This window comes from Macrotis lagotis, chromosome 4 (assembly GCF_037893015.1).
Source record: "Macrotis lagotis isolate mMagLag1 chromosome 4, bilby.v1.9.chrom.fasta, whole genome shotgun sequence".
In the NCBI taxonomy this organism is placed as follows: domain Eukaryota; kingdom Metazoa; phylum Chordata; class Mammalia; order Peramelemorphia; family Peramelidae; genus Macrotis; species Macrotis lagotis.
The window spans coordinates 268,096,654-268,118,752 of NC_133661.1; the positions used below are offsets into that span (position 1 = coordinate 268,096,654).

Consider the following 22,099-nt stretch of genomic DNA (forward strand, 5'->3'; position numbering starts at 1 on the left):
TTTCTTTCTCTGAAGCCTGTTCCACCCAAAGAGTCACTATTCTTGGATCTTTTTCCTCCAATTATCACAATAGTCACCTCTTTCCCTCCCCCAACTCTCCACCTCTTGCTCTTTCTCTGGGAGTGATAATCAAATCAATACTACTATTAATACTATGAAAAAAAATTACAATCCATTACCTAGTAAAAAAACTCCCTACCCAGGACATCTTTGTCTGGTTCTCTCCCCCAAAAATAAATTCCTTGAGGGCAGACTTACCTCACCTTTGCATTTGTATGCCCAGTGCCTAACACAGTGGAAATGGGGGTGGAAGTATCAGGTTTTTATCAAAGGCTTGTTGATTCATAACAGCCACAACAAGGAAGGATAAAATAGATTCTTTTTTGGGAAAGGTTTTGGTAGCTTCCTCCAAATCTCATAGCTTCATGGGGGTCTCTTACCATAGAGAGGATGGAAAGAAATAGATTTAGTCTTCTAGCAAGGTTTCTTCACCTGGGGTCTGTGAACTTTTTTAAAAAAAATTGATAATTATGCTTCCATACAATTGGTTTCCTTTGTAATCCTATGACTTTATTTTACATATTTAAATACATTATTCTGAGAAAGGATTGATAGACTTCACAAGAAGGGGACCATGACACACACATATAAGAACCTATTAAGGGCTCTGTTGTGAGTGGAACTTGAATCTCTAGCAAAGAAAGTTTTAGGTTTACTGTAATCCCAGCTGGATAAATTGTGAGCTGAGTGCTACTAACATTAAACCAGAAAGGTCATGGCAAGCATCATTGCTTAGAGAGATGCTAACACAGCATTACCTTCCCATTCAGGATATCTTTCTCCCTTTCTTCCTTTCATTGAAAATTTGCCTTATTAAGCTAAGTAAACATTGAAGCTTATACATTCACAGAATGACAAAATGAGAAGTCTGGAAGGAACATTTTTGCCCAACCTCCTCCTTTTACAATTGAAGTAACTGAGGACCCAAGAGAATAAGTGGTTTCCTAAAGGCCACACACTTTATAAAAAGCAGGGCTGAGATTTGAACTTATTATTTTTTAAAACTCTGAATCTAATGCTTTCTGATAAGTACTCTGCCCATTTCTGTATTGACAATTCCCCCCTGCCCCTCAAAATCCAGTAAAGCATTTACCACCACGTTGGTACCTTGCATGCCTAACATGAGAAAGAAGCATCAAAAGGTTAGCCAGCCGTAGGGACTGCTGCTGAGAGGAGATGCCACTCTTTGCAATAACCCACACCAGTGCATCTGTCACAGCATTAAGCAGGTGATGTAACTTCCTGCTGCTCTCTGGCTCTTCAGGTGCTGCTGCTAAAGGAAACATACCTAGGCAGAAAAGAAAAACCATACCACATTTTCTGTCATGAAAGGAAGAGGGTGAAAACCCTATCCCCAGCAAGCCAGTAGGCATACCTCCTCTGGTGAGAAGACCACATTTGCTTTGCATTGTTCTGACAGTTTGCTGGATCCAAATCTGAAAAGTATGGTTTTGATTTCATGCAGTTATTTAAGCATCTACCTAGTCTTTCACCTTAGCCATTCAGTAACAATACTCCCAAAAGAATGATTAATTATCTAGAGAGATAAGTTAGGGAACCTCCCTAGGTCCCTACCATACCAAGAGAAAAAGGGAGAGGTATCACTCATCACCCCTAAAAAAGCACATATTTGAATAGGGACAGGCTAAACCTTCTAAAAAATTCATCACTAATTCATGTCAAAAATGCTGAGGAAAAGTAAAGAGGGATTTTGCTTCAATACAATAAAAATTACCTACCTTAAGCAAAGAGTCATACTGAATCTGCAATGGAGAAATATTAGAACCAATCCTATTAAAAACAGGTGCTGGGGCGGCTAGGTGGTGCAATAGATAACTGGCCCTGGAGTCAGGAGTACTTGAGTTCAAATTGGACCTCAGACACTTAATAACTACCTAGCTGTGTGGCCTTGGGCAAGCCACTTAACCCTATTGCCTAGCAAAAACCTAAAAAAAACCCCCAAACAAACAAAAACACACACACACACAAAAAACCCAGGTGCTAAAATCAAAGGATTATTTCATAATGTGGACCAGGTGTTCTTAACTTGGGGTGTATGGATTCCCACAAGGTGGGGTCTGTGGATATATTTTAGGAAAGTCATGAACTAAGATGGCTTTTTTTTTTAGAAAAAAGCTATTCTTTTGTAATTCTATGTATTTTATGCATTTAAAAGTGACATTCTGAGAAAGGTTTCATAAGCTTCAACACATTGCCACAGGGGCTCATTGCAAAAAATTGAACATTTCTGAGCTAAATACAATATTTTTCAAGGCAATGGGGTTAAGTGGCTTGCCCAAAGCCACACAGCTAGATAATTATTAAGTGTCTGGGGTCGGATTTGAACCCAGGTACTCCTGACTCCAAGACTGGTGCTCTAGCCACTGGACCACCTAGCCACCCCTAAATGCAATATTTTAAAAAGGCATCTGAAGAAACAAGAATTCAAGGCTCTCAAGAGAAATCATGAAAAAAGATATGAAGGAAGAAGGTCTTTTGGTACCAGATCTTAAATTATACTACAAAGCAGTAATCAAAATAATTTGGTACTAGTTAAAATTTTTCTTGATCAAGGGAAAACATTAAGTGCCCCAGACCCAAAAATAATCAGTTACTTCAGTAAGGTCCCACAATTCAACAAAAACTACTTAGAAAGTTGGAAAGTAGTCTGACAAAACAGATAAGGAAGCCAGTTCTAAAATATCATATAGTAACAAAAATTAAAGGAGCAAGAAAACAAACACCTTTAACAAAAAAATGGATATGGGGTGAAGTTTTTACCAAAGCAAAGAGATAATCATAAAAGGTAAAATGTACAATTTCAATTAAATAAAATCATTGTTAGAATTTAGAGGGAAACAATAAACTAAGAAAAAATATTTGTGTCAAATTTCTCTTCATAGGTTGATATTCAATATATATTTAGAATTTATATAAATATATAGGAACAAGAACAATTCCCAATAGGTAGACATCAGATATAAATAAGGCAATTTAAAAAGGAAAAAAATTCAAGTATCAACAACCACATAAAATGTTTCAAATCACTAATATAAGAGAAATGTAAATTAAAACAACTTTCAGTTTCTACCTCATATCCATCAGATTGGAAATAAGAAAAAAGGAAAGTAACAATTGCCAAAGAGGCTGTGAGAAAACAGACATACTAATGTACTGTAGACATAGTTGATAAACTTATGAATTGTTCCAACAACACCAACCTGAAAAGTCCTGTAGACACCACTTTTGACCTTGAGATATTACAACTTTAATCTCCCCCAAAACAAAAGATGTATGTGTACAAAAAATATTTGTAATTTTTTGAAGTTAAAAAAATAGAAAATGATTGCCCAACTAGACAAATTATAATAGAATGATGAAATGAATATTATCATTCCATTAAAAATACTGAAAAGGACAGAATCAAAGAAATCTGAGAATATTAGTATAAACTGATATAGAATGAAGTGAACAGAACTATAACATTGTAGAGAAAAACAGTTTTGAAAGAATTAAGAACTCAATGCAGTGGACAAAGCACCGGCCCTGGAATCAGGAGTACCTGGGTTCAAATCCAGTCTCAGACACGTAATAATTACCTAGCTGTGTGGCCTTGGGCAAACCACTTAATTCCATTTGCCTTGCAAAAACCTAAAGAAAAAGAACTCAATGCAATCAATGAGTGGTCAGGGCTTCAGAACACTAAAAATAAGTCCCACCTTATGGCTGAGAGTTCAACTATAGATGTAAAATTAGAAAAATATAATTTTCGGACACAATCTATTGGTGGAAAAAATCATTATACTTCTTTGGGGCTTTCTTGGTGGGAAAGAGTTGTGGCAAGCACTGGAAAAGCGTATTTTTTTTTAAAAGGAATAAAATAAAGAAAAAAGGGCAATAAAATCCTCAAAAATACACAGAAGTAAACAGAGGGAAGGTCAGAAAGGGAGACAGATAAGTATAATAGTATTATTATTATTACTTACTACTGTTCTAAATGCAATAAAAACAAGTTGTATTAAATATTCATATTTAAAGCTCATTTCTTTTTTAAAATTTTTTTAATTATTTAAGGCAGTGGGGTTATGTGACTTGCCCAAGGTCACAAAACTAGGCAATTATTACCTGTCTGAGGTCGAATTTGAACTCAGGTCCTCCTGACTCCAGGGCTGGTGCTCTATGCACTGCCTACCTAGCTGTTAAACCTCTTTTCTGCACATTATATATATTGAAATGTACATGCTTGTTGATGCTTATTAAGCCCACAATTTTTAAAAAAGAATTTTTTTGAAAGCTAGTAAATAAAGATGTCCACTCTCACCACTTAAATTTGACAACATATTAGAAACTCCTACCAATTTTAATAAGAAGGAAAAAAAAAAAACTTTTTTCATCAGATCTCTGATTTCATAAGTATTGGGCATTTCACAATGAGGTTAACTCCCTTTTCCAATGCAGATTAGTAACTATTCTGCAAGTGATGGTCTCATAGAATTCCCTGGAGACTTGAAAGGTTAACTTATTTGTCCAGGGTCACACAACAATGCTTGGTCAGAATCAAGACTTGAACCTGTTATTGTCAAAAGCAGCTCTCTGTCACTATGCAGCACTGCTATTCATCAAGAAAAGTTAAAAACGGATTAACACTGGAAATAAGGATATCAAAATATTATTTGCTGATGACATGATAATATCCAGAAAATCCAATTTCCACTACCAAAAAAAAAAAAGAATAATAAACAAAGTAGACCATTTAACCTACAGAAAAAACTCTTATTGTGGAAGATTATAACTACCTTCAAGTATTCAAAGCACTGTGACATGGAAGGAGAATTTTACATGTTCTGTTTAGCTTCAGAAGGCAGTACCAGAGCCACTTCTAAGAGTGGTGAATTTCATCTCAATGGAGGATCTTCAATCAGAGGTCAAGATGACCTGTCTGGTACATTGGCAGTGGAGGATTTCTTTTGGATATGGATTGGACTAGATAACTACTGAGGTCCTTTTCATCTCTCCGTGTCCATGATTCTATGATATGTGCAAGACCCCCTGAGAGACCCGAGAGATGTAAAAAACCCAAACAATGACCCTTAAGGAGATAATTACTATTTTTACTTCCCAGATGAGGAAATTTAGGCAGAAAGGTTAAGAAACTTACTCAAGTACTCAAAGCTAAAGAACAATGGTCATTTGATTCCAAATCGAGGACTCTTCACTTAACCATGTTTGGATAATTTTGATAAGACCAGTGGCAAAAATTCTTTTGGACAGTCAGCCTGTTGGTATCTCTCCTTGCATCCTAATACCAAGCTACAAATAGGACCATTTTCCCTCTATAAAGGGAGAGATAATACCAGACTCAGCTATCTGATCTCAACTGGCATTGGGTCTGGAGCCCAAAAGACCAGAGTCCAAATCTAGCCTCAGACAGTAGACTGATAAGTCACTTTACTATTTGCCTCAGTTCATCTTCCATAAAATGAAGATAATGATAGCATCTTCCTCCCAGAGTTGTTTTGAGGATCAAATATGATAACTATAAAATTTTTGGTACATTGTCTAGTACATAGGAAACATGATTTAAATGGTTGTTATTATTATTCCCCTCCATGTCATTAGGAGTTTCCTTTATAAAAAGCTTTATTTGCCATGGTGTACCTGTTATAAGAGAATGTCTCTAAGTAACAAATTCATCTCACTTTTATCTAACAGTGATTAAATGACTATCAAGAGAACTCCTTCCTCTCCTTGCTTTTCTCTTAGTGGAAAATGAAATTTATTGTGGTACAATCCAGAATAATAAAATTATAGGACTAATAAAATAAATAAAATAAATAATAAATAAAAATAAATTATAATAAAAATGATTGGAAATGCTATAATTTCCAAAGAATACAATGAGCTTTCATTATTATTAGCTGAAGTCAAAAGGAACTACAGCTCTTCTGGAGTTTTAATCCCAAACCTGTGACCACAATATAGTTCTTTCAGCCCTAGTCTTCCTTAGCCTCCTTTCATCCCTTCTTTCCTTGATCTTAGTCCTTTATACAAAGTGATTGGCACAGGTTTTCAGTAATAGCATATGAAGCGCTTGAGACTGAAATGATTATAAAAAGGTCTTGCCAAACATCGGGCAAAAAACTGTGAATAATTTTTATAATTAAAAATAATTTTAAAAAAAGCTTTTTAAAAAGCTTTCCCAAAGAGCACTTTGCAGCGCAGAAATGAGCTTTAAATTATTTTTGAGTATAAAATAAGAAAATAAATCCCATGCCAGGAGGTAAATGCATTTTTCCAATCACATCTAACCCTCCTTTTCTACAAGATGGCAGATGTACCTGTGGCATAATGCCTGGTAATCAGGTTCAAATAGAGGGCCAGGAAAAAAACAACATAGTTTTCCCCAAACAAGTAGCTTCAAAGGTTTTGGACTGAGGTCTCCCGCACACATCAATTACATCCTACATAGATGTAAGTGGTGCTTTCTTTGCATTCAGAAAGAAAAATGACAAGTCTAGCCTTTGGCAAAGTCTGAAAAATAATCACAGTTATAGACCAAGAAAATCTTACCTAAAAAGATCAGAACATTTTTTCTAAATTGGATTCTGTTCATCTTTCCCTTTTCACTGTTTCTATTCTATACATTCTTTTCTCTACTTGTGTACCTTTCAGAGTTAGCCTGTATATGGGCAAGTTCAAATGTTAACCTGAATTAGGGAAAGGGTACATGATGGTTTTCTTATATCCCTTTTCCACTCCCCCCCCCAATAGTTCCATATTAGCCCCCTCCAATCGCTTCACCCCATCCCCTCAGCCTCCGGCTATTTACTTTCCTTACACAACAGTTCTCTGGGTTAACATTTTCATCTGAACATACCTGTCCTTTGACCTGTGCAAGCAGGACCTTGTTAAGAGACAGAGTCAGCTAATCTAATGGCTCAGTTCCAACATTACTACCACTCTACCCCATAGCTTTGTTTCTCCATTGTTTTAGAAAAAACAATGCCTTACCCAATATATTGACTAATGTAAGGGTCCCTTTTGAGTAGGGCTCTTGATATCATAAGTCAAGAACTGGAAGCAGGTATCAGAGAGAGTGAAAAGGCAGTAAACCTTTCAGAAAGGAAGCAATTCCTTTACCCATGGTACTCAGGCTCCTTTCTACCTAATAGCAAATTTGATTTTGTCTTAAAGGCAAAGTTCATCTAAGACTTCCTCACTTGTCTCTGGACATTTTCTGGAACTAAATATTTATAAAAGAGGTAGAATCTTATTCCTAAATGTTACTAAGTAGTCTTCCTGGGATTAAAAAAATAGATATATGTTATTTATAAGGCATACAGAATCCCAAAATTTGAAAGTTGAAAGGGATTTTAGGGGTTGTTTAGTTCAATCCATACCTGAAAAAGGAATCTCCACTATTACATATGACAAGCAAGTCATCCAGTCTCTACCTGGAAACTTCTCCCTGGGCCCTGACTTTTCTAGTCTTCCAATACCTAACTCTCCTCTATCACTCTTGCTACACCAGACCTACTTGCAATTCCTTTAATACATACTTCATCTTCCACCCTTATGCCCAAACTAGCTGTCACTACCCCTGCCCCAGGCCTGAAATATTCTTGCCTTTATTCCTATACCTAGAACTTCACATAGGATCAGGTATATAGCTCTTAATCAGTGTTTGTTGAATGACTTCTCAAGACAATCAATCAAACTTTTGGACTTCCCCACAAAACCTTTCCCATCATCAAACCTATTTCATCCTCTTTGCTACATCTATCACTTCTGTTTCTCTTCTCCGGGACCAAATAGAATAAGTCTTCAATGATAGTCCTTCAGTTATTTGAAGATATCTATCGTGTCTGCCTGAGTCTTTTTTTCCCCCAGGTTGAACATGCCTAGCTCCTTTATAAGGACTAAAAGCTCTTCAAAGTCCAATTTATTGTAAACTACGGTATCCAGAACTCAGTACAATGTTTCAAAAGTGGTTGGACTGAATGTAATTATGATAGAATACAACAGGACTTTTACCTCTTATTATTGGAAACTATGTATCTCTTAGGGCAACTAGGGATTGAAATGGACTGGGAGTCAGGAAGACTTTTTGAGTTTAAATCTGGCCCCAGACACTTAGTAGCTGTGTGACCCTGCGCAAGTCACTTAACAGTATTTGCCTCAGTTTCCTCATCTGTAAAATAAGCTGGAGAAGGAAATGATCAACCACTTTAGTATCTTTGCCAAGAAAATTCTAAATAGGGTCATTAGGAGCTGCACATGACTGAAAAATAGATAATAATAAGCACGTTCTACCCAGAATTGATGTATAAATAAAATGAGATGACATTTGTAAAACTAGCTATTATTATTATTATTTTCTTTTTATATTCCATTGATGTTTATAAGAACAAAATATATGAAAAATTAATGAAGCCAGACGTAATATCTTAACTAAATTTGAATTTTTTAGCAGTACTTAAAACCAACTAATGCATATGGGATGCACTTAATCACCACTTGTGGATTTAGTTGAACTTCAAATGAATTTAGCTGGATAATTGGAAACTGATAAGAACCCAGGAAGAAATCCACTGAAACACTGGTGTGTCAGGAATTACAGAAAAGATTTTTTAAAAAAAAATAAGAGTAAATGTATTTTGATGCTCTCCTTCTCTTCTCATTCTGGAAATATGCATTTTGGGGGAGAGACACTAAACACAGCTGTGTGTTTACTCACTGGAATTCAGGAGAATCATAGCCTTGACACAGAGATACTCCTTGTGTTGGAGTTTCAATTCTCGGAACCTTGAAGTTGTCGCCAGGAGCATGTCAAAGATTTCCAAAATCCCTTCAACACATTTGCCCTCATCCCTACAAAAGAACATTTGGAATGTTACTGAACATGTTTCATATAACTTTTTTTTAACAGCACTAGAATCAGTGAGGAGGTAAGTTCTATGTCAAATACAATGTTTTTATAAAGCTCTTTAATAGAAAATGGAAGAAAACCATTTGGAAGAGCTAGATTTAATACTCAAAAATTCAATCAATTAAGGAATTAATTGCATTTATTTTTCCTGAAGAAAATAAATTACTTAAACACCTTTGTTTTTGATAGAAGTCTCCATATCTCCATGAACAAGAAAATCCAGATTATACCAAAGCTGAACCAATAGAATATACCTGGAAGAAAAAAGTCTAGAAATGATATAATGCAAATAGCAATGGACTTGGAGCCAAAATATGTCATTATCATCAGAATCAACCACCATCACCACCATCATACATTTACATTATTTTTAAGATGTAATATTTTAATTTAAGCCTCTTCATAAACTTGTTATGAACATTAGAAGCATTTGCACATCTATTTCACAGAAGAAACTATCATGGAGGTTAAGAATCTTTCCTAAAGTCATATAAGTGCTGCAGTGGATATAACGCAGGACTTGAAGTCAGAAAGACCTGAGTTCATATCAGACTTAGATACTAGTCATTTAAACTATTTGTTTCCATTTCCTCACCTGTAAAGTGGAGATAATGTTAGCACTCATCTCCCAGTGTTGTTTTGAGGCTCAAATGAGATAATAAATGTAAAGAACTTTATAAAATGTCTGATAAACCTGAGTCCCTAAGTCATTTTGACTATTATAAGTATCCAAATTAACTATAAAGGATATATGAAGAAAGGCACTATCAGCATCCAGATAAATGCAAATATGTATAAAATAATTTCACATACAAATACATGCATAGATATAACATATATACATCATCTCTCTCTCTCTCTCTCTCTCTCTCTCTCTCTCTCTCTCTCTCTATATATATATATATATATATATATATATATATGAAAACACATACACATTCTTTTTTATGTTTAACAGTAGCCACCTCAGAGGGGCAAGGGGAAAAAGAAAGGAAATTTACAAGAAAATTTTGCTCTATATTTAAAAAGAATAGTAAGTTGTATATAGTAAACCTTCACTTTCATGTGCAGTCATTTTTTAAAAAATTGCACAATGTAATAGAAAAGTTTGTTTTATTCTACAATTTTTTTTAAGTGCCTGGGATACAGTAAATTCTATATAAATATTAGGTAGTGGTGATGGTAATAGTAGTAGTAGTAGTAGTAGTAGTAGTAGTAGTAGTAGTAGTAGTAGTAGAAGTGGTAGTGATTATGGTTATGGTAGTTGTAGTAGTTGGTAGGCAGGGCTTGAACCCAGGTCTTCTCTACCAGTTCGGTGTGCTATACACTCTGCCAAACTGCTCTGAGTCTTGGATTTGAGTCCTGCTCTTCTGTTTAATAGCTGTGTAACATTAGGTAAGTGGCTTCACATTTCTTTCATATTGGTACCTTCATCTAAAAAATTAGAAGACTGGACTAGTTGAGCTTTGTGCACAAGTGGACAGGAAGGATGATCACAGACTCTCAGAGTTGGAAAGGACCTTCACAAATCACCTACTCCTAGTTGTACCTGAACATGAATTCCATCTTTGAAGATCCAGGAAGTGGTCATCCAACCAAGGCTTCAAAGACTTCTAGTGAGTAAGAAGTCTCTTCTTCCCAATATAACCTGCTCCACTTGGGCACAGCCCTAATTGTTTTGGTTTTTGTTTTTTTTGGCAAGGCTATTGGGTTAAAGTGACTTGCCCAAGTCCACACAATTAAGTAATCATTAATTGTCTAAGGTCACATTTGAACCCAGGTCCTCCTGATTACACTGTGCCACCTAGCTGCTCCTGACAGTCCTAATTATTAAGTTTTTTCCTGTTACAAAGCCTTCATTTGCTTCTTTATAACTTCACCCACTGTTGTTGTTTCTCTCTTCTTCTTCCTTCTTCTCCTTCTTCTCCCTTCTTCTTCTTCCTTTTTCTTCTCCTTCTTCCCCTACCTTCTTGTCCCTTCTTCTTCCTTCTTCTTCCTTCTTCTCCTTCTTCCTTCTTCTTCTTCTCCTTCTTCTCCTCCTTCTTCTTCCTTTTTCCTTCTTCTTTTTTTTAAAGTTTGGTTACTATTATTTTAAATGTAATATATACTTTCCCCCCATTACATAAATATTTTATTTGTTTCCAATTACATACTATGGTAATTTCTCCCAATCATTTTTTACAAGGTCTTACAATTTTTTTTCTCCCTCCCACCTTCCCCCCCATAGAAGGCAATCTGATATAGTCATGACATTTGCATTTGTGATATACATAAATCAAAACTGAATGTGCTGTGAGAGGAAAAACCATCTCCAAAAGGAAGAAAACATTAGAGATAGCAAAATTATGTAATACATAAGACAACTTTAAAAATTGAAGATAATAAGCCTTGATCTTTGTTTAAATTCCACAAATTCCTTCTCTAGATCCCCTAAAATTGATCCTGATTATTGATTGTACTGATAGGATAAGTATGTCCATCAGGGTTGATCATCACCCCATATTGTTGTTGGTGTGTACTCATTGCTTCTTTAGTACTCTGGGGCCAAATAGAACAGATATCACCTCTCCCATATGACATGAAAACAGCATCATGTCAACAATAAACCTTTATTTAGAATATGCCATGTGCCAGACACATTGCTAAGCCCCATAGTTACAAAGAAAGGCAAAAACCATTCGATCTTCAAGGAGTTTAATTCTAATGGAGAAGATAATACTCAAGAAAACTATGTACAAGCACTATATCACTATATATATGTATATACATATATATTTCATATATATAGGTATAGTGTGTATGTGTGTACAAGATAAATTGGAAATAATTTCAGAAGGAAGGCATTAGTATTAATGCTTCCCTTCTCCCCAACTCTCCGTTCTTTTTTTTTTCAAATTTGTTCAAATGCTACTTGTATGATATGACACCTCACCTTCAAGGGCCCCCTCAACATGCTAGTCATATCGCCCTTCACATTCTCCCTTCCAATATTAACAGTCTGTGATTTTTTTCCCCCATCACTGCAACCTAAAATGGTAGACCTTAGTTTTTCCTTTTCTTTTTTTTTTTTTAAGGTTTTTGCAAGGCAAACGGGGTTAAGTGGCTTGCCCAAGGCCAAACAGCTAGGTAATTATTAAGTGTCTGAGACTGGATTTGAACCCAAGTATTCCTGACTCCAGGGCCGGTGCTTTATCCATTACCCCACCTAGCTGCCCCTAGTTTTTCCCTTTCATTTGTGCTTTGAGGCACTCAGATGAAAGCCAGGTATGATCTTGTAGATATATCCTTGTATCTAGCCTAATAATTTCAATTGATTAGAAAAGATGCTGGCAAGGTCAAAGTTGAGAATTAGTTCTTTTATGAACTAGTTACCTCTACATGGGCTTTGGAATTCAGGGTAAGGGGAGCAACTCTGTTTGCAACCTGCATTTCTAAGTAAGCCAACTTTGAAAAATTGGTACAGAATACAAAGAGTTGGTCTAATTTAGAAATGTAGACTAAGAACTCAGAAAATTATCATTTCTACCAGTAAAACATCTCAAATTACATGCTTGTGGCAATTGTGTAATAAAGACACAATTTTATTATAATTTCTAAAGTATATTTAGTACTTTAGAAAATGTGACTTCACTGACAGTACTACTTCTACCATAGCAAATTAAAATCCCTCCATACTTCTGTAAATAACTTCGTGAGTAGTTATAGCCAAAATCATCTAGTGGCCAACTTTTTCTTTTTATAATGAGCCCCTCTGAACATTATTAGGCTCATTCAAGAAGCTTTTCCAGTTTAGTAGGTTCTGTTAGGGTCACTAGCATAGCTTTGTGATGCCAGGTAGTAATGTGATAAATAGATTTTTGTTCATAACAAAGCCAGGTTTACTTTGATAATTGAAAGATTTTCTGAAGGCAGCATCATTTTTTTCTGTACTATTTTGCCAAAATAAACCAGGTACAACCAAAATCATACTGGGAAGTATTAACTACTGGAGAAGGTCAATTCATTTCCTTAGAAAAGGAGAGCAAAAATCTGAGGAGCAGACAAAACAGATTGGACTTTCAGTTGATTTTCAGTCATATCTGATTCCACAAGACTCCATTTGAGGTTTACTTAGAAAAGATACTGGAATGGTTTGCCATTTCCTTCTCCAACTCATCATACAGATAAGACAAACCAAGTTAAATAGTAAGCTACTCAGGTTCACACAGCTAGTAAGTGTCCTAGACCAGATTTGAACTCACAAAGAAGGGTCTTCCTGACTCCAGGCCCAGCTCTCTATCCTCTGTGTCACCTAGCTGTCCAATGCAATTCAGAGAAGAAAAACCTCTAAATATTGCATTTTGATTCATTCTTCATGATCATGTCTAAGGGAAATATAATAGTTAAATCAGACATAAAGCAACTTTCCTTTCATTTGATCTTCACAAGTAGAGGTAGGTGCTATTAAAACCTCTGTTTTAGTGATGAGGACAGGCAGGTAGAGATTATATAATCTACCCAGATCACCTCAAGTAATATATGGTCATATTTGAACTCAAGTCTTCATCACTCCATGTTCACGTTTATCCACCTAGCTTCCCCTTAGTCAAAGTAGGGGAAATGACATTTCTTTTTTAAATTTTAAAATTAAAATTTTTTTAAATTTTCCACTTGGAATTTCTCAGTGAAAAATGTCATTTTCTAGATATTAAAGATGTTTTTAAACAAAAGTATTATAAGAAGCCTTGATTAGATAATTTAATCAGATATATTTGCTCATTTCATGAATTATAAAATATACATGGCATGTCACATGATTTCAGATTTAGTTTTTCATGCTGCTAAGGAAAAAACTTTTTTTTTCAGGACTTTCCAGTGGTTTCCCTTGAATTTTACCTTTAAAATGACAAATTTGACTCCTGGAAAAATACACAGAATTCCATGACTGTCCCTAATGCCTGAAATTCTTTCCCTCTTCATCTCTGTCTCCTGGTTTCCCTGATTCCCTTCAAGTCTCAGTTACGATAGCAACTTCCATAAGATGTCTTTCCTACTGATTCTTTTTTCCTTTGAAATTACCTCCAAGCAATTCTATGTCTATAGTGCTTGAACATAGTATTTTCAGTGTACTTGCCTGGGAGCTACTTGATGGCAGGGATCACTGTTTTGGTCTTTTTTTGTATCCCAGGACTTAGAACAAAACCTAGGATATATTTGGTGCTTAAAAGATGCCTGTTGATTTGACTTCCAACATTCAGTTCTCTCAATAATTTTACTAAAACAAAGTAGAGACAAAACTAGGCTTAATTTATTTTACTAGCAGACCTTATTATACCGAGACCTTTTTTCTTGAAAGTTTGCCACTCATTTTGTTGTTTTATTCAGTCATTTCAGTCCTGCCCAGTTCTTCATAACTCCATTTGGGGTTTCCTTGGCAAAGATACTAGAGTAGTTCACCATTTCCTTCTCCAGCTCATTTTACAGAAGAAGAAACTGAGGCAAATAAGGTTACATGACTTGCTAGGGTCACAGAGCTAGTAAGGGTCTGAGGCTGGATTTGAACTTAGGTCATCCTGACTCTAGGTCTGTATTCTATCCTATAGGCCACTTAGCTGCCCCTAGTGGAGGACTAATAGGTATGGGGAGGAGGGAGGTTTTTTTGGTGGGAGGTTTATGCCACTCATATCTAAGCAATTACCCTTCCATAGCTTAGAGATGAGGTTTTTGAAAAGGACCTTTATGAAGCCCTTTCACAGAGGCAACTAGCAGTTTAATGGATAGAGTGCTGGGCTCAGAGTTCAAATCTCACCTTAGATACTTACTAGCTAAGTGACTCTGGGTAAGTGACTTAACTGACTCATTTTCCTCACCTGTAAAATGGAAATGATAATAGTAGCTATCTTCCAGGACTGTTATAAGGATGAAACTAGATAATATTGGCAAGGTTTTTAGCATAGTGCCTAGCATATAATAAAGGCTTGTTTTCTTTTTCTGCTCCCTCCAAAGTATCTGACAATTTTGAGTATGAAAAGTGGCCTAGAGGAAGAATTGTTTTATAATATTTTATTTAACAGTGCAAAACTAAATTGGACAACTCTAATTACAACCATGCCTGCAAAGACTTTTCTTTCTGAACAAGACAGTTTCCCCTCACTTCTTTCATCCTTGTTGACATCACATAGGCTTTAGGGTTTCATGAGACTAGAGGCCTTCGGGCCATCTAGTGCAACTAATACATTTGACAGATGAGAAAACTGAGGCCTCTAGAAAGAAAGCATCTTGCCCACAGAAATTATAAGCATCAGTAATATTGGAGCCTGACCCAGGGAATTTTTAAAATATCTCAGCTTTCTCAGAAGTTGCTTTGTTAGGGGTGGCTAGGTGGTGCAGTGGATAAAGCACTGGCCCTGGAGTCAGGAGTACCTGGGTTCAAATCCCATCTCAGACACTTAATAATTAACTAGCTGTGTGGCCTTGGGCAACCCACTTAACCCCATTTGTCTTGCAAAAAAGAAGTTGCTTTGTTGTACCTGGGAAAGAGTCCTATTTTCTATTGATATTTCTGTAACTTTCCTTCAGAAAGGTATTTTTGAGATGAGACTTTGGAAAGCTTGTGAAGAGCAATGAGTTTGGAGCTAAGGTGTTAAAAAAGGTTTAACTTCAACTGCCTTACCTTAAAAAGCTATGGACATACAAACCAAATATAGGACTCTTTCCCCAGGTACATGGGCAACTTCTGAGACATTCTGAAGATTTCCTGTGTCAGGAACCAGTATTCACTACAATACTGGAATATCTCTGGGAGGTTCCCCTCTACATCCAGGGTCATCTGTAGTTGTCTTGATCCATATCTCACCTCTGGACCCACAGGAGGAGAAATGGGACTGGTGACTTTGTACAGCACCCCCCTCACTTAAATCCAATTTACTTACATGTCATGACATTATCTTTTTTAAGAATGAAGGACAAATAACAATAGAAATTTCTGGGTTATACCAGCTCTTGGCCTCCTTGAAGTTACTATACACAACACCACAAGGCCCAGGACAAAAGGGGATAAGGATGAACATTACCTCGGTTATTAAAATTCTCCCTCATAAAATATCTGCTAAATTAACCTCTCTGTACAACTTTTGATCTTTTGGAAGCTGTACGTATTCCAACTTTTCACATTTTAAAAACACTTTAAGGTTTGCAAAAAGTTTTTCTGACTACAAGCTTATGAGGTAAGTGAGATTCTGAGACATTAAATGACATGATCAGTTTTTACATAGTAAATGTCAGAGATAAGATTTTGAATGTACTTTTCTCCTAATGCTTCAAATTTTCCTATTATGCTACAATGACTCAAAGACAACACTCAGAGGGGAAAAGTTGACTTGAAATTACCTTCTGATGGTTCTATAAGTATTCTTTCTATAACAAAAGGGCAGCTGACAGGTGCGGTGTATAAAGCACCAAACCTTGAGTCAGGAAGACTTCTCTTCCCAAATTCAAATCCAGTCTCAAGATATTTATTTGCTGTGATCCTGGGCAAATGACTTTATCCTGTTTGCCTTAGTTTCTTCATCTATAAAATGAACTGGAGAAAGAAATGGTAAAACCACTCCAGTATCCTTGTTGGACAAGACTGAAATGACTGAACATCAATATACAAAAAAAAGTTGTTGGACTCCCTCAAAGTCAATCTTTGCCTTAGCTCTTAGACTGTGTGTGTATGTGTGTGTGTGTGTGTGTGTGTGTGTGTGTGTGTGTGTGTGTGTACAGAATTGCTATTTCTTCTCCAGAATAAACATAGTTGTTAATGACAGCTACGGTCATGTAAACCTGAAAAGGATGGCTTAGTCTAATGCCTTTATTTTATTGTCAAGACAATTCAAAACCATGGAGGTGAGCTGAATTACTCAAGGTCACACAACTAATAAGTAATCAAATGGGAACTGGAATCCAAGTCTCACCTCTTCCAGTTTAGAACTCATTATAACACAATGATGTTTGGAAACTCTTTTCATGGATTTATTTCAAAACTCTGGTGTATTTTATTACATTGGGCACCTTATCACCTCATGCTCTAACAAAGCATTGAGAACATGTGTGATACAAGGCTGATTATTTCCTTTTCAGCAGATAGACACTCAAGTGTTTCATTTTAAAGGGTTATAAGGTTAGAATATTTTTACTCATTTCAAGTCTTTCAAAACCAACACATTTATGGCAAATAAATGAAAAATATTGGGGTGATAATGTACAATATCTCTAAATGATCTTACGATGATTTTTTAATGTAAGGTTAAACACACAAAATAGTTGGCAAAAGGATCTTTGCAAGAGAAAATTTGTAGAATTTGTTCCATTTAATTCTCAACTATAGATTGATAATGAATAGTGAGGGAGAAATTAGGAAAGTATTAGAAGATTCTGAACTTACAGCAAGAATAATATATTTTGAATGTTAAAGATTAGAACTCAATCTGTCAATCAAACCAATGCTCTGATGGGAACTCACTTCTTTACAAATATACCATATAAAGATATATTGAATAAAACCAGTCCCAAGGTTTAGGATGGTTGTTAGCTAACGATGACAATATGCCATGGAACAAAATACTAAGGTCCAAATACTGAAAGAGAAACCTTTTGCACCTACAAATAAAATCTTTCTGGACATTCCTACAGGGACTCAGAATCTGCCATTAATCAACTTATCCCTCTCCCCATTTTGGAATTATTTTCTCTTTAAACTTTGAGAATGCATATATTTTTTTTCTGATTTCTCAGATAGAGTTCCAGAAGTAGTATTCTGAGTGAAAGGATATGCAGAATTTGGGGTAATATTGCTTTCTAGAACAGTAGGACAAATTCACAGCTGCACAGATAAATATGCCTGTTTTCCTGCTGCCCCTTCAACAATGATCATTTTTTTTTTTTCTTATCATCAACAAGATATAAACAGAATAAAGTGAGCACACCTAGGAGAACAATTCATATTATAATATTAATGGGGTAAAAAAAAACAATTCTAAAAGATTCAGAGCTCTGATTAGCATAAAGATTCTAATCAAACACAAAACAAGACACATTTTTGGATATAACCAATATTGGGAATATGCTTTACTTAACTACACTTGAATATTAAAAAGTATTCCTTTTTTTTCCCCCCACAGTGGAGGATATTGGGGGGGGGAATAAAAATGCTCAACAAATAATTTAAAAAAAATTAACACAAGGATCTGATACCACACAAGAATGTAATGAGACCAATGAAATAACTGACAAGAATGCTCCCTGAGTATCTTAGAGGGAAAATATCATAAAACTATTGATGCAAATGCACACAGCATTTATTAGGCAGTCTCACTTTAAATGTTCTCTTTTTTTAAAGGGTTTTTTTTTTTTTGCAAGGCAAATGGGGTTAAGTGGCTTGCACAAGGCCACACAGGTAATTAAGTGTCTGAGGCCAGATTTGAACTCAGGTACTCCCGACTCCAAGGCTGGTGTTCTATCCACTGCACCATCCAGCGGCCCCATAAATGTTTTCTTAACTAAATAGACGTGCAATAAGGAGGGGAGTGAGTAAGCATTTATATAATGTTCTAGATACTGTACGGTACTATGCATTTTTACATCTATCTCATCAATCCTCATAATAACCCTGAGAGACTGGTGCTACTGCTATGCTCATTTACAGTTGAAGAAACTGAGGCAGATAGTGATTAAGTGACTCACCCAGGGTCACAGGGTCTGAGGCTGGATTTGAACATAGGTCTTCCTGATTCCAGGCCCAAATACTCTATCCACTGCAGCCATAACTGCCCAGATACTTACTAGTTATTCTGTTGCAAAATACTAGTTGAATGGAATGAAGATAATACAAACACATATTTTTAATTCTTTATATCAAATGACCTGGTCTCAAATTTTGTTTCTGCTATTTACTACTTAGGCTCATTATCTTGGCTCACTAGAACCCTACTTTCCTTTGATTATAAAATAAGAGTGTTGAATTGGATGACTTTTTAGTTCTCTTATAATTCTAAATGTTATGTTCATGATTATACAATAAAAATTTGCATAACTAGGATTCAAAAATCCAGCATATAATAAAAAGAGTTCTGACTATAACTGAGTAGATGATAAGGACCTCAATTTTCAATGTAGATTTTCATAAAAAATATGCCTCTGGACAAACTGCCTTTCTAGAAAAGAACTAAGAAGACTGGCCTATCTGACCACCCCTCAGCAGATTCAATTTTTTTTCTTCTTTCCCCTCAACAAACATAAGGGGAGGGCCTTATAAGTCCTTATGCCTCAAGAAGCTAGCCATTACCTAGAGGGGAGCACTCCTCTGCTAAGCAAACCTGATTTAAAAATTAAGATTTAATTTAAGGATGTCTATTCATCTTGCCAAGCAATTTATACTTTTCTTCTATGAAAAGTAAACTCCCTTACAAAAATTTTGTTTAGTTAACATTGATTGAATTTTCTGCATAATATAGGGTAGAATGGTACTACTAAATATGGACATAGGCTTAAAGGTCAAATTCCAAAAGATAATAATGCAACTGTTTGAACTTCATCAAAAAGCACATGCCAGAAATTGTACAAGGATATTGTCTGAATGCATACACAAGTCTTAGTAATCATGGAAGATAGCAGCATTCTCTCTCCATACTCACATAATCACAAATTTAGCGTTGAAAGGGACTTTAGAGATAATATAATTCAATTCTCTCCTCTTATTTCCATTTTTTATTTAGAATTTTTGAAGGCAAATGGGGTTAAGTGGCTTGCCCAAGGCCACACAACTTGGTAATTATTAAGTGTCTGAGGCCAGATTTGAACTCAATTACTCCTGACTCCAGGGCCAGTGCTCTATCCACTGTGCCACCTAGCCACCCCTTATTCCCATTTTTCAAGGGAGGAATCTGAGACTTGCTCAAAGTCCTAAGTCCCAAGTGCCTGGGGTGGTACTTGAACCAAACCAGTTTAGCACCCTTTTCATTAAAACCCAATGCTTCTAATCTGAAGGGTATTTGAATATTCTGTATTGAATATTTTGCAAAAGTAATTTGGATTTTGCCAGGCATTGTAGTACATTCTTATAATCCCAGCTCCTGGAGTGGCTGAGGTTGATGGATCTTGAGCTTTGAAATTCTGAGCTTCGGTGAATCAAGTTGACCAGGTGCCCAGACTAAGTTTGACACTGATAAGGGTCGGGTGCCAAATGCACCTAGATGGGAAAATCTAGACTGGATGAAATAGGAGGATCGTTTGAAAAAAAAATGAAGTAGTATGGATTTAAAATCAAGAAACATGGAAAGGGGAAGGGTTCTTAGTAGTCATTTGGTTCTGCTCTTCCATTATACACATACTTGGTACAACTGTGTGACCCTGGGCAAGTCACTTATCCTGTTTGCCTCAGTTTCCTTATCTGTAAAATGAGCTGGAGAAGGAAATGGCAAATCACTCCTGAATCTCTATCAAGAAAACCCCATTCATGCAAGCCCATTATGTGGATGTAAAAAATGAGTTCCAGAGAGGTGAATCAAATTTAATCAAGCATCACACAACTAAATCAGTGGTAGACAGAACTAAAAGTTGAGTCTTCTGAATCCAACTAAAATGTTTTTTTCCATTATACCACACTTGTAAATAAAAATGACTTTCTGAGGTTATTTCCTAGTCTGTCATGATTATAACATGTTATGGTGGCTCTTGTGACAGGGAAAACACATTCTTTACCTGATTTATCCCGCTGTAGGAAAACAGGCAACAGGGTCAAGACGACTAATGCTGCTGCACCATTGTCTAAGGCCAGCCTTTCTCCTAACCCGGACTGTAACAAAACTAGTAGCTACCAGTATTTCCCTACAACATGAGCCAGGTTCACCCTCCTCCTTGCTTCCTGAGAGAAAGAGCTCTAAGAATAACATAGCCTCAGGATATCTGTTTCCTTGACCTAACTTTATGGTTACTTATGATCATATAAAGTCCCACCCACATGTGCTCAATCATCTTGATAGTAAATTTCTGAAGCTTTTCTGTCTTCCATCTTATCTTTCCTGACAACCAGATGTATATTCATAAAATGGGGGTGGGGGCAGAAAAGTATCAGTATCCAACAAAGCTAAGTGCCACTGTCTCTTTGCTGTGCATCCTTGCTATAATTAGGGCAAAGTAAACCTCCTTTTGGTTAACTGTTCAATGACTTGTGAATTGTTGTTGAGTATCTAACTCTCTGAGACCCAATTGGGGATTATATTGGTAGAGATACTCGGAGTAGTTTGCCATTTCCTTCTTTTAGTTCATTCCACAAATGAGAAAAATAACTTGCTCAGGGTCACACAGCTGGATTTGAACTAATGACCATCAACTTCTGATTCCAAGTCCAGCACAGCACCTAGCTGCCCTCCACTGGTAGGTACCAGACATCAATATTTTCATTGTAGAGGTGCAATGCTGGACTGAAATAAAATACTCATGAATCATTTCATTCCAATGTAGAACCTTCACCAAGAGAAGGTGGTAATGGAGCTACCTTCAACATAGAAAAGGATCAAAGTTCAATAGGATGTATCACATTATACTATGTCACAGGTGATGTATTAATAGGAAAAAAGTATTGAAAAGGATGAGAGACAATTTCTAGTTAGGACCTGGGACCCCACAAATGTACCAAACCTCCAATACCACAATGTGATTATAGCATGGTGGGGAAGGGAAGGAAGGATTTGTCTGAGTGGGAGGCTTGGGGTGGTAGTGGGGCAGGGGGAGCATGGTATATGAGCCTTGGCTGTCCCAGGGGAGAACAATATTAGAGAACATATTAGAGGGACAAGAGCAAGCAAGACAACCTACTTCCTTTGTAGAGTTTGCACAGATCTCTAATGGTGGTACTTAAAACTGTCAACAGTCACTGACATTCCTTCCACATGTTACCTTTATACAAATTTATGTTTATATAACTATATATAACTATAAAGTGGCAAAATACTTCATAGATGGAAACACGAGTCACTCAACATAAAGTGTTTATGGGTGGATCAGTGATATTTTAATCTGTGTGACTGAAGACTTGGTTGAACCAAAAGTATAGAAATTGAAAGTCTGGCTCTATGAAATAATGTCATT

At 36.1% G+C, this 22,099-nt stretch overlaps 1 protein-coding gene across 1 annotated transcript in view; it reads right to left on the reverse strand.

Annotated features, from left to right (window-relative positions):
• ESR2 (estrogen receptor 2) overlaps positions 1–22,099 on the reverse strand; it is a 75,715-nt gene that overhangs the window by 8,524 nt on the left and 45,092 nt on the right. The window contains exons 6-7 of the mRNA XM_074235983.1: positions 8,798–8,931; positions 1,168–1,348 (exon numbers count right to left, since the gene is read on the reverse strand). Of these exons, the coding sequence (XP_074092084.1) occupies positions 1,168–1,348; positions 8,798–8,931 (315 nt within the window). The remainder of the gene's footprint in view (positions 1–1,167; positions 1,349–8,797; positions 8,932–22,099) is intronic.